Below are 14316 nucleotides of genomic sequence, written 5' to 3'. Positions count from 1 at the left end.
GGCATTCCTTTTGGAAAAATTGAGTTATTATGGGTAATTGGAGTTCACCAATCGTAACCTTCAAAGTTTGTGGTTTGTTCGAAATTTTAAAATCGCCCAGTGCCTAAATTTTGCTATTTCAAAACAAAATAGAATCATCCTTGCAATTATTGCAAACAAATGAATAATTTTATTTATTCCTAATTAAGTAGTGGCTAGTTTTAGCACCAGTTATAAACAATATTTCAAACAAAGAATTGACTCAGTTTCTTGTAGTACCTACGTGATTTGTTAGTCATAAATAAGTATTTTTTTTAATAATTCTTCACTAAAACAATTTTTATGATTGCACTTTTGAACACAATAAATGTTTACCTTGAAATGAGCTCAAAACAATTGAAATAAGAAATTTAAAAAAATTATTTGATTTTCCTTCATCCAGAGCGTGAGAAACAACCGCTAAGTACCACAATACCATCAGCTGTTCACGATGCAGCTGTCCAAGCAAGCTGGGAGCCCCCACATGGGGGCTCCTTGCTCCCCGTTGGTGAGACAAGCGGCGAGCGTGCCTACGTACCCACCGTGGGCCGTTGGGGCTGCGAATGGCCGAGTTGACTCGCACAAGCTGGAAGCTGGGGTCCAGATTGCGCCCTCCTAGGGGGGCCAGCGGTGCCCCCTTTTGTAGGGGGGCCTTTTGACATTTTCACCACCAATAACAACGCTGGCGACTTGTGCGAACTCATCGAAAGAACACAAATCGAAGGATCATGGCCCATTGATCATCCACTGCCATTGCCCAGATGGTCGTGCAAGTCCCAAAAATGCTACCAGCTGGAAACGCTAACCCATTTTGAGAATTTGGCCGCCAAAATCGAACTACACGTGCAGAGGTTGTTGGAGGAACATAATTACAACACCGTTGGCAATTTCATTGATTTGTACCAGAATTTTAAGAAGAGTGGATGTTGCAATTTCTTCAAATATTTTCAAAGGTGGGTTTAATACTAGGAGGCGAAATAACGAAATTTCTGCACCCAAAAATTTAGTACGGCGAAGTACAAATGAGGGCGCTGTTGCAAAAAAATGTGTTAAGACTTACGATAGAGTTGAGGTGACAAAAATGTTCGTTACTTAATTCGGCAATAAATGATATAAAAATAAATAGTATAAAAGCCATCTTCGAGTTTTATTCATTAAATTTGTCAACGAATTTGATCAAATAACTCTGAACGTGTTATGATTTATATTAGGGTTTTACTATGAAAAAATGTTCGTTTTCTAATCCCCCATCGAATGATATAAAAATAAACAAGGGTTGACACTTGAAATAAGCGAAATTAAAGTCCCTAAAGTATAAAAATTTTGGAAGTAAATTGTAAACACCCTGTATTCAGATTAATCAAACTTTATTAATGAGTCTGTTAGAACTTTTTCTAGACGTACGTACTAAGTGTGTAATAAAAAAGCACTGTTTCTATTTTTTGTTAATTTTCAAAACTAAAGGCGCAAAACCTATTTCTTTGAATCGATTTGAAAAAACTTAAGGGATGTCTAAGAAGCTAAAAAGGTATTCTAATGAAAACAAAAAAATAAAAGACGTGATACTTTTTTGGGATACTCTGTATAATCAAGAATACTTTCCTGAAATCTGTCCTAGAGATAATTAACATCTACAAAATGAAAACCTAATAACCTAATAATTTATTGCTATCTTGTCATATTCTCATTAGTTACTGTTAAAAGTTATAACACATACAGGGTAAGTCAATAGTAGGTTGTTTCTATATTTGTATAAAAATGCAACCAATAATACTAAAATAATACTGATTCCAGCTGACTAGATCGGTAATCGTTACAAAAAAAAATTAATCCACGATTTTATTAATTTGGGGGTGTCAAGTTTGTCTTGACAGTTTTGCTGATAACAGATAAAAAAACCAGTGTTGATTGAATTAATGTTTTTAAAAATCAAACGAAATATCCAAGTGGTAAGTGGAATTAGTATTTGTAGTTGCATCTTAGAACATGTGAGAAGTACTAACTTACAATTGACTTCCCCTGTGTTGGTCACAAACTTGTATTTTAAAGGAAAATCTGTATCTTAAAGTCACAAACATTTAGCGAACTAATGGGAGTAGAAAAAATGGTTTATAGTTATACTAAGGTAAAACTTGGTCTTCCAAACATAAGTAAAATCGGAGATTTTAGGGATTACAGGGTAATTAGGGTATTATAGCCGGGGGACCCTTATCTTTTTCTTAGCATGTGAATTTTTCTACAATTTCTGTAATATTAATAAATTCAAAGTACTATATCACTGTTAAAATGTTAATTAATCAAAAATTTTTCACTTTTAATGTCATTCTAAAATAAACTAACTTAAATAATGACGTTTTGTGCAAAAAATACGTAAAAAATGTCGTGACATAAGTAAATTAGTTTCTCAAAAAAATGGTTTAATCGCTTGAAACGGGCATAATAATGTCACTGAAAAAAAAACAAACATCAAAAATAGGAAGTAGAAAAAATTGTATAATACACTCATATTATAAGACTTAATTGTGGCACTCATTCTATTGGCGCACTCCTTCGTCGTGCTCCAAAACCATTCAAGCCACAATGGAACGTCTTATAAAACTCGTATATTATTTGAACATAAAATTCGATAGTTTAGGTGTTTAGGCTTATTTTGACAAAATTTTCTTAAAGAAGTGAGTTTTTGGTTAGATTCTATCTAAATAGGCGTAACACTTGTTTTAAAGAATTTTCTTGGAATAAAAAACTAGACAAAATAATACCACTTTGATATAATTTGGTGGTTTTTGGACTATTTTAACGTATTTTTGCGAAATATGTTGTTCAAAAATGAACTTAATTGTACGAAAAGTGCCAAAATAATGTAAATTTTTGTCTATAGGGTGACTCAAAAGGCTCGGGCCAAAAGTTAAAAATCGTTGAAATTTGTTTTTGTCAATTTTCTTATTTATTTTTTGTTTTTATTGTTGTGTTTGCAGTTATGCGCCTCCAATCACTCCAGCCCACCACACATGCGTCGGCTTGGCTTTAGAATTATGGAATCGTCTTCATCAGCTCGAAGTGAGCTTTCCGGAGATTAGTCAGCACCTGTTTTTAGTATCATGTGAGGAAAATATTGAAGCTTTAAGCGAATACACAGCCTTGAGTGAACGATTAGACACTGCCGCTTACGACTTAGAAAAAGAGCACGTCCTCTTATGCCTCCGATTTAAAATTAACGAACGGCAAGGATTATTATTATGCGATCCCGGTTATCATGTTAGTAGAGTTGTCACCATCATGCAAGATCGAGCATATCCTAACACCGGTTGGTTCATCCAATCGGAAGAAAACAACATCCGGAAAGAATACAACTATCAATTCTCGCCTTTGAACGAGAAATTCGTTGAATGGAACGAGCGAACAACAAGGAATGGAATACAGGAAATTTTCACTGGATTGATCTACGTTGCACATCCTTATTTGACCGCAGTTGATGTGACAGAACGCAGAAATTTGGTCTACAATTTCAGGAGTTTGTTGGCAAGGGATCAAAAGGGACACTTGATAGCCGGTGTTTACTTTAAAGTGAAAGAGAACTGCGATGAATTCACAATCTTCTATCAAGATATGGGCAAACAGAGGATGAAAATGAAATTCTCGACACTCACTCAACCGTTTCAGGTACGGATTTTCACAATCAGTGTGACGTGAAGCTAAACAAACACTAGATTCAAAGCTCTTTCTATAGGCGTTTAAGCCAATCATTTTTATCTACAGAATAAAACGTCGGGTTCTTTCAAAGTGTTCGTCTCACTTACTTAGCAACACTTTGTGCAAGCTCATGATATTTCGTTTTGTATGGCTATATTTGGTGAAAATGAAATACCTTTTTCTATATTTTTTATGTAAGAGCACGTTTTTGTTTTTAATAATTTTAACGCAAGTTGTTAAAAGCAGTGTAATAATAAGTTTGGAAGAACCACACCTTTTTCAACTGTATTACAGATAACGTATTAACGTCAATTAAAATTCAGATTACTGATTAGAATTATATATGTATTTCAGAAACTGTGATTCATTGTAGCACATTTGATTTAAGAAAAGATCACGTGTAATTCAGATTAACTAAAAATTTCAGAAAATGTTGATAGAATTTCAGATTATACAGGATGTTCCGTATAAACCACCCTACAATGGAAGTATTGAAAGTTCTAGTAAAGATATTTACCTGAAAGTTGTCATAGTCATAATCCGTTGAGTTCTGCTCAATGAAAATATTTTCAAGATGGCAGCACTTTCGGGTCTACCGAAAATCGCTATTAACCTTCTTATTTCAAATAGAAAGGTATGTTTTTCACTGCGTTTTGGATTAGTTGAATTATTTTAAGTTTTTATCAGCTTTCTCTATATCTAAGTTTAACCGTTTTTGAGATATTTAGGATTTTTTGAAAATTTTTTGATTTGCATCTGTCACTTAAAAAAATCAGTAGATCCGCTTAGTTTTAGAGATTTCGAAATCATATTTACAGAATTAAAAAAAGAAGGCCTCTATATGTTCTTCAGTTTGTTCAAAATTGAATCTGAAGTTAATAAACCCAAAAATTTTTAAGGTTAAGTTTGGACAATTTCAAGTACCCATAACTTAATGTTTTTCAAATGGGATTTCCAAATTTTTATTTTACTAAATCGAGGAGAATTTTTTTCTGCATCGATCTATATTAGTATTCCCTATACCTATCTGAGATAATTTTCGAGTTATGTTGTTTTTTTTGTCAATGTAGATTTTTTTTTACTAACCACAGCTGTTTTTGCATAGTTTGTCATAAAAATATTTCTGATTAAACTTAAACGATAATCTCTGTTTATAATGTGTTATCCATCCCCTAAAAATAAAATAAACTCATTGAATGTTGGTTTAGAAATATTTAATTTCTCAGATTTTTTCTTTCGTTTCCATGACAAAGTATGAAAATAGACCTATGTCTTGTGAATTTCTCAATCCCAACAAAAAGTTATTGTAACTTGAAAACTATTAAACATAGTATAAGGAATGTTAATACAGATCGATGCAGAATTAAATTCTCTACCATTTAGTGAAATAAAATTTGAGCATTGCATTTGAAAAAAAAAAATGAGTTATGGGTGCTTAAAATTCTGCAAACTTAACTTCAAAAAATTTGCAGTTTGTTATTTTTTTAGAAATTCGGAAACACCAAAGGAAAGCTCTAGGTTTCGTCTTTCAAATGAGCTGAAAAGTATTTCCAAATTTAAAAAAATGGCAGAGTTATTGATTTTTGAACTGGAAGGTGGAAATGCAAAACAAATTTTAAAACCATAAATATTTCGTAAACGGATTAATTTAGGTGTAGGGAAAGCTTATGAAAATTACCTTAAAATAACTCTAGTAGATTAAAAACGCATTAAAAAATATAGCTTTCCATTTAAAATAAGGAAGTTGATAGGACTTTCAGAAGTGCTGCCATTTTGAAAATAGTTTTAATAAGCAGGACCTAAAAGATTATGGTTGTATACAAATTTTGAGATTATTATTAGAACTTCCAATACTTCTAATGTGGGATCGAGAGGGAACAGCCTGTATATTTAACTTTAATTTGGAGAAAACATTTTCTGTAATTCAGAAATCGAAAATTAATATATTTCATTCTTTTCGACTATATTTCATTGTAACATTTTTTTTTTTTATTAAGTATACGTTGCCCTATGTCCTGCGAATACATAACATAAAATATAAAATAGGTCCCTCACTTGAAATTTATTTTACACACTTAAAAGTTGGTAGGTAATTCTTTTTTATACAAATACATAGTATATTTGAATGATTTTCACTTAAACTCGTCGAATAAATAACTATTGTTCACAAAATAGTGACAACCCGAATACTTTTTTTCTGTGGTAAATTAATTTAAGGCCAAGACTTTATTTCTGAATTACAAATGATACATTCTGAACTACATTTAATGTTTTCTAAAATAAAAATTTACCAATCGGATATTTTTTGATATACCTACAGTCGAAGAAGACATAATCTCAGAGATCCTTTTGTAAAGGATAAAAATTTTTTTGTTTCCAGAACGAATTTTTTTATTTAGTTGATATTGTTCACATCTTGAATCGTTATTGTTTGTTTTTCTAAGGGATCATGCTGAAACCAGGTTCTGAAACTGTTATTTTAGACAGAACATCAGACAACATAACTTCAAGTTTTGGATTTCAACAATGCATCACTACAGAGACTACTATCTATCCTTTTCAAATCAGAAAATGAGTGTACAATTCTTTTGAAATGAAGATTCAACTTAATTCAACATAGAATGAATTGCTCGATTTATTTTAATGTACTTAGGTTATTTTCTGATTCTTTAGCTTTTTGGAACTTGGAAGCGAACATACAGTGAGGATTTTATTTTACTGAAAAAATATTTTTGCCTTTTCAAATATGAAGCACATTACTTCCTTTCCTCGAATTTTTCTCAAATCGAGCGAAAATTACATTATTTTTGACTTTTTCGAACATTCTAGAATGTTTTTTCAGTTTGTGTGACACAAATAAACCTGGCCAGATCTTTGAAGAAACCAAAAGCAAAATATTGTTTGTTTAGCTTCATGTAACTAGCTGAAGTGTCTGAAGACGCGTATAATTTAAGGTTGGGTTGGTTTTAGGTGAAAGAGAAAGCACTTAACATTATCACCATTTGCAACGAGCAGTTAAATCTACCGGAAGGTTCACTTTTGGATGTTTTGCTTCAAGTGGGAGATTTGATGAGGGATATATCGTATTTGCGACAGCTTTTGGAGGTTAATGAGAGTATTAACATCATGTCGGCTAACAACTAGCATATAGCAAATACAGATTTTCGGTTTGGTTTTGTGTTCTTTTTTATTGCGGTTGTCGGTTTGGTTTTTTACTTATTTTCACTTGTTTGATTAGGTTAGAATTTAGTTTATATACAGGGTGAGTCTAAGTTCCTTCATACTCTGTAAACTGGAGAGTCTTCAGACTATTTCGCAACATCACGTAAATTCAATTTTGGGCGATACGTCCACATGAGAGCAGAAATGAAAAACTTATCGCGTGCAACGCAAAAAAGATGCAAAAACTTCGTGTTATCATTATCACCGGTGCGCTGTACTACGGTGCAGATTATTTTATTGTTAGTTCAGCTTTGATTTGTAAGTCAGCGGCTCATGATCATAAAAAATCACACAAACCCTGAAACGACCGTTTCGGTTTGTTTTGTGCCGAATAAGCGTGAAATGTGAATAAGGGCCTCGAACGTCGTCTTCTTGAGGCTGTGGAAAAATTCCATCAACAAGTACCCAGCAGTTAACTCGTCAGCTTCAGATCTTTCAGAGCAAGGGTTGCAACCTTGCACCAAGTCGCTTATTAGAATTCAAGCCGGACTGTGTGAACAATTTTTGTAAATGTGAGTGCAAAGTACAGGGTGCTCAAAAACTGGCGCACCAACTCAGTGATACATTATTGAGAAGCAAGTGCAGATTACGGGAAAAATGTTGAAAAAATTCCTAAAGTCATATTTAAAAAAATCTGGAGCTACAAACTTATTGTGTTAACTTCTTTAGTTTTCATTATTTTTTTATGTTTTTATGTTTCATACCAGGTAATCGTTCCCCAACAAAACGATGAATAATTATTTTTAAATTTACTATCACATTTTAGCAGTTTTTTTAATTTAAAAAATTAAAATTCATCAAAAAAATCACAATGTGTGGATATGCCAACACTGGGAATTATTTCCTAGGAAACCGTTTCAAAAATAATTTATTTTTATTGTTGCTCAAATTCTATTGCGATCATGACTGTTAGACAACGTTGCCACATATCATTTATCTAAAATCCGTCATTTATCAATAACTTTAATACAAAGAATTTTTTTACTATTTTTACCTTTATATGTAACCAGTTCTCTACCACACACCATTGAGTTGGTGCGCCATTTTTTGAGCACGCTGTATATTGTTTATTTGGAGTTTTTGCTTAACTTGGCGTTTCACTCGTTTTCATTCGTTTTAAAGCGTTTTTGCGTTATTCCATTCAAGAAAGACAGTAGTACCTCTTTTTTTAAAGTGTTTTTGCGGCCATTCATGTTTTGATTTATCAGAACCTTCACAGGCGTCGCGTTAGGGATGGAATTTAGGAAAATTTTACTTTACGTGTTTTCAATTTTGAACTACAGTTTTGGTTTATACACATATTGAAGATACTTCAGTTCAGAGATTATGATGGAATTTAGACTCACCCGTATTTGAGGCTTTTAACTATATTCACTCTAATGTTATCGACTTGTATTTTAAGGAAATTCTAAATGCTTGTATCGTTTATCACTGTACACTGCTATTGCTAGTAGAGTAGACTGGAAGCTTAAACTTGTGTTTTATTTATTACCCTGGCAAGTTTGCTAATTAATTAGGATTACTTCCCAGATAACATCCATGGAGTCGTATTTCAGTTTCATCTTATTTAATAGCAGTGTCGTCTGAAACAAATGTGTTCTGTTGAGGAACAATATAATTTCTGAATCAGGCAAAACCTCTCAAGTTTTTTTCTATTTAAGTTTCTGAATGATCACAACATAAAGCATTAGACTGAAGCGTATATATGTACTCCTAATTTTCTACTTGGCTCATATCCGAATTGCCGCAAATTACATGTAATATTTGTTGTGTTTATGTTCTTAAATTGTGTTCTCTAGTTTCTTAGAAAACATCATATTTTGTTCTTTAATTCTGTTCTGTGTTTTTCGGCTGATCTCAAAGCTTCACTACGTTCGACAGTCAACCTATCAGTCTCAACACATAAAACGTTAGTTATACTTCTAACACTACAATATATCTTAGTATAGTATTCTTAAATACATTGGTAATTTGCTACACTTGAGAAAAGCACCGGAAACATAAATGAATAATTTTCGTTCGGTATCACTTCTTAGTGAATGATTTTTGAATTAATAAATTGATTTTCTTCTATCGCATTTTTCAACAAAATTCATTCGATTGTGCCCATCATTGTTAGAAAGATACATTACAACCAGCTGTGGGGAAATAGTGGTCTCTGTCTCAAAGAAAACCAACTGTATGAACAAAACGTATATTAAAAATAACAATTGAGTGAATTGAATAGTGAATAGAATTCGCTATCCGTCACGATTTTCTTGAGTATACCCATGCAAGCGAATTTTATGCTTCAACAAACTTTCTTTTTTCCACAAGGGTTTATTACACACATCACATATATTTTCGCCTTGATTCAGATGTAACAGTTGTATGTGCTTCTCTAATGACTGTGCATACTTAATTGTCCTTCCACAATATTGGCAAGTTAACGGAGTAAATTACGTCTGGACTGAATATGGCTCCTAATGGCTCTGAGTCGAATTAATTTTTTAGGGCAAAAGTTACACTTGTAGATTTTGGTGGGGTTGTGCTGAGGAGACAAAGTCGCAAAGCAGGTGCCGATATTTCTTTCCCACACAAATGACATTGCTGGTATTCCTTGAGATGTACACCTTTGATATGATTTCGTAAATTAGACTTAAATTTGAATGTTTTCTCGCATACGTGACAGGTGTGTGTAGTTTGGTGTTCACGCATATGTAAAATCAAGCGATCGCGATGTGCATATGTTGCTGGACAGTGGTCACGTTTCCATGGTTTTGGTTGAATTCGACGTGGAACTCGTTTCGTTGGTAGTTTGTTGTTATTGTGTTTGCTTAAATGTCGCTTGAAGGAATGGGTACGTTTGGTGAAATAACTACACTTGTCACAAACGAAAGACTTAGACACTCGCTTTTTCGGTTTTTTCTTTTTTACATCTGTTATAATTATGTTGTTATAAACGTTTTTATCATGTCCATAGTTTTGCTCAAATTCAAGGCTAGTATCTTCCTGCCATTTACTGTCTTGATGTTAGCTACAATGTCGCTTGAACGACCTGTAATGTTTAGTATAATAACCATACACCTCACAAACCAAAGGCTCAGGAATTCGCTTCTCCCATGGTTTCACTTGTGGTTTATCCGCTGTTATGCTTAAACCGTTATATACCAATAGAACTTTTTCGTTTTGTAATTCCTGGTTTTCCCATATTTTTCGTTTGATTTCCAACAAACCCGGACTTAAACCATAGTTGTGATCAAAATCACTAGTAGATTCCTCCGAACTGTACTCAACAACACGTTCACCAGCTAGTGATTTCGTTACTATGATTAAGTAGAGGTTTGGATTTCTTGTTTCTTTATTTTTCTCAATCATTTAATTGTTTCTTCTGTTGCCAATGAAACTTGTCTTAAGTCATAGCTGATGGTTAGCATTTTCTCACAGTTGACACAAATTACAGGCTTTTTGTACAAGTCTAAATCTATTACTGGTAAAACAAGCCGTAACATTTCCCTTAATGTATTTATCTTTTCACCATTCATCTGAGTGACATCATCTTGGTGAAAACAACAAAAACAAAGACTGCATATTTCGTAATTTGTGAAAGAATCTGAAACAGAGATAAATGCACGATTGAAAAAATTTGATCACTTTGCAGAATAAGATATCTAAAAAAATATACTTACTTAAAGAAAAGCTTTTCAATGCTGCAAAATGCGACTTTTCATTTTCATCTGAAACTTGTATTGTATTGTCATCGCATAATGACAATGTTTCTATGTTTGATGTATTGTTAATGACGTGGGTATCTTCTTCCGTTTCACTATATTGACTATTGGCAACATTTAATGGTTCGACATACTTGTATAAATCAAAAACTGAAAAACTTCGTTATGGGAGTCAAGAATTTCGAAGCTTTCCCCAAAAATTCCTTGCAAATTAAGTTTCATTGGTTTAGTATTTTCAAGTAGTTCTTCAAAGTTGAACGTCTGACGGTCTGCTTCATCTGCAATTTTCACTTATTTAATGTTTTAGGTTGGCAACGATAAATAATGCCCAACCGCTATATTTTTCGTTGTTGTCAACTTAATTGCAAAACCATTAAGTGGTACGTACCTGTGATTGGTAAATCTATCAGATTCTCGGGGTGGTCTAAAAATGAAATTAAAATCATCAATATAATGTTTGTTTAAAAATTTTCTTTTATTTCTTAAATGCTTTTTCATGTTGTTTCTTAATAATTTAGCTTTACTCTTACTTTTTTCAACCTTCAGAGTTAAGTTCCTTGTTTTAATAACATTGTATTGATACAAATTAATTTTGGTAATTCATTGTGTAGGGCCATTTTTGAAACGCAAAATAACAGTTAATTTGAACACGTGCAAAATCCATTACAATGGCCTTTGATGAACCGATTTTTGTACAGAAGCGTAATTATCGCAAATTGCAAACATATGCTTATCAAATATCAGGAAAATCTTTGGACCGGCGGCAATTTTAGCAACTCACTACTTTACTAACTTTGAAAGTACTCAACCACTTGTTGTTAAGACAACGTCTGAAAAATAAAATGGGGGTGTGAGTAATCCAGTCCATCAGAGTGAGACGTCCACAATCGCCATGTGTGAACCAATAAATGTAACAGTCGTTAACCCAAAATAATTATGCAAATCTACCATCAATAAAATATGTAATTCGAATAGAATCGGTTGAGCTCTGTCCAAGGGGTTCAAAAGGTTAACAGTCGCAGTCCTGGTCAATAGGACTCCAGGAGCATAGGGGAAAACCAGGCAAAGGGTTACCCCTTTGCTCATAGATACCATCCAGCCCGCTTGTCTCTGGATCAGCAGCAATCGAGAGACCACCTCGCGGTTCTGACGTGCAATAGGCAACGCTGCCTTGTCATCCACCACTTGTCTTAGGTTGTGCAATGAGTACCCCGGTAATATCCGTCCAGCGTCTACTTCGAGTCCCGCAGGTCATTCAACACCAAGCGTGCAATGGATATTATGTTCATGGTACTCGCCTATGACCAACATAAAAAGGGGGCGGTTCCGGGCAGTGCAATGATCACCTTTTTGGCCAACCTGCTCAGCCGCTAATCACACATAGCCCTGAGCGTGCAATGGAAGCCCTCTTCATAGTGCAGGTGGTGAACCAGTCCCTTAACCTCATAGCCGAAGCCGTCTTACGGACCAACGAGCAAGTGCAATGATCACCTTCCAGCGCTCTCCCCACGACCTATTCTGCAAACTAGACCTGGGGGTGCAATGAACGCGGCTGCCTAGTGATCCCCCGCGTCCATAAATAAACATAAACCAGACCTGAAGGCCTCGCGACGCCGCGACCCTCCAGCGTCCCCTGTTGGGTTAATCTCGGCGTGCAATGGGCATTTTCGAGCGCCGCCCCGCCTCAAGCTTAACCGTTGATTAATTAAGACAGACTAACAAAGTTTAGCTCGACATGTCGGGGCTCAACTCAATCTTATTCATAGTTCGTCAACTCTCAATTCAATATCATTCTCATCAAATATCACCAACTTTAGTATCAACCAATTAAATAAACTATCAACTGATGAATAGCGCATTAATTCAACTTCAGTTTGATATTGTACTCAATACTCACGCAGGTTTCTGATGAACGTTATCAACAATTATAAATATCAACACCGCAGCAATTAAAATAATGATTGAACGACTCACCCTACCGTTGATATGGTAATTATCATAAATCTCTACACCTTATTGGATTGAAAAACCTCACACACCAACAAACTGGGATTACTCAGTGATAACTCACCTTGATTCACTTAAGCAATTACTTTAAGTCACTCTAACTTGGAACTGACTCTAGCTCACACTACCCCTCTAAAGTGTGGGTGAAAACTAAAAACTCATATGCAAAATTGCATATTCGAAGGCGTCTTTCTCACGGTCGACTTGGGGTGGTCTGCTTGTCACCCTGACTAGCTAATAAATTAGACTCAAGTGTTTATGTTTCTCGAAATAAAAGTCTCGGGGTCTTTTCGGAACTTTACTGACTAATTACCCTAATTATCTACATGCTAATCTATGACGAAAAGTAAAAAAAAAACAAACTACCATTAAATTAAAATATAAATAATAAAAAAAAATTATGACCGCTCGGACTTCATCCTACAATTGTATATTAAATAACAAAAAACAGTCACAGTAAATAAATTAATACTCATTCACACACATAATTAAAAACTGAAAAAAATTGTCCGTAAAAAACCAGCACTAGAAGTAAAACACAAAATCGAATAAAACGTAACGAAACTTAAATGTTCTCAAATTTAAATTTTACATCATCCCTACAAAAACCTTGTACCGTGTAGGACCTCTCCTGGCTGTTAGCAGGGCTCTTACTCAATTGGAGAGACTCATTATCAAATTGTTCATAAAATCTTTCTTCAGTTTTTAATTTTGAGTGTGAACGAGTATAAATTTATTTACTGTGATTGTTTTTTGTTATTTAATATACAATGAATTACCAAAATTTAGAATTTCTCTCAATATCCACTTCAATTGTTGAGCAGTGCAGTTGTTGAGCAATTGTTGAGCAGTTGAGCATTTCATATATATATATATATATATGAAATTTTGACCAAGTTGTTTTATAAGAATTATTTGGAAAATTTTTAATCGATTGTCACAATATTTTACTCAGAAATAGATAACTAAGTAAAGAGTAAAGATTACAAAATTACAAGCGCGGTGAGACATAGAGTGTCCCCCCTCTACAATTTAGCATATATTTATGATATGAAAATGTTTACTAAGCATTAATTACTAAGGGGATATTTTGCACATATAATTAGTATGAATTACATTAGCTATTATTTTTTTGAAGTGTTTTGAAGTGTCTTACAACAGTTAATTTTGAGAGAAAATGTAATGTTGGCGTTTTTATAGTTTTGAACAGCTGATGCTTATTGTATCTTTTGTGACTTTTGTATGTTTGGGTGCGTATATTTGGCACAGGACTTTTTTGGATTTCTGTCTTCCTTTTAAAAATCGTTAATTCACCGTTTTTTTATCATTTTGAATGCTTATTTGTGCATTGGAAAGAGAAAATTTTGATCTTTTTTGTTGTTTCCAAATTCGAAAGTTTTCTTGAGTCATGTTACATTTTTTCTATTTCTTAACTTGTGTCGACACAAAATCTCTCTAAATAAGAGGTTAAAAATAAGATCAAATTTAAAAAAAAATTTTTTGATGAGTATGAAGACACCACCTTTTAAAAAAATTATAGCTTGTTTTTTAATTTTATATCATTTTTTGGGAAACTGCAAGAAAAGATTACTTTGATGCTTCCAAAGTGGAAATAATTATTTACGAACCAAGTGCGAAGACATTTTTCGCGCATTATTGAAAACAAGTG

At 33.5% G+C, this 14316-nt stretch overlaps 1 protein-coding gene and 1 long non-coding RNA gene across 2 annotated transcripts; one reads left to right on the top strand and one right to left on the bottom strand.

Moving 5' to 3' along the window:
- Window positions 1–469: 469 nt before the first annotated feature.
- Window positions 470–8403, top strand: LOC656220 (uncharacterized protein). Its single transcript, XM_008201591.3, has 4 exons — window positions 470–552; window positions 594–971; window positions 2994–3678; window positions 6679–8403. The coding sequence occupies exons 1-4, from the start codon at window positions 470–472 to the stop codon at window positions 6850–6852; spliced, it is 1320 nt and encodes a 439-aa protein (XP_008199813.3). The 3' UTR covers window positions 6853–8403.
- Window positions 8404–9110: 707 nt separating this feature from the next.
- On the bottom strand, window positions 9111–12014 carry LOC135266469 (uncharacterized). Its single transcript, XR_010334528.1, has 2 exons — window positions 10599–12014; window positions 9111–10522 (listed from the first exon to the last, which is right to left on the bottom strand). It is a non-coding gene; the product is annotated as an uncharacterized LOC135266469 (long non-coding RNA).
- Between the last annotated feature and the right edge of the window lie 2302 nt (window positions 12015–14316).

Source organism: Tribolium castaneum, chromosome 6 (assembly GCF_031307605.1).
Source record: "Tribolium castaneum strain GA2 chromosome 6, icTriCast1.1, whole genome shotgun sequence".
Classification (NCBI taxonomy): domain Eukaryota; kingdom Metazoa; phylum Arthropoda; class Insecta; order Coleoptera; family Tenebrionidae; genus Tribolium; species Tribolium castaneum.
The sequence above is the reverse complement of the archived record's forward strand: the minus strand, read 5'-3'. Positions and strand labels throughout refer to the sequence as shown.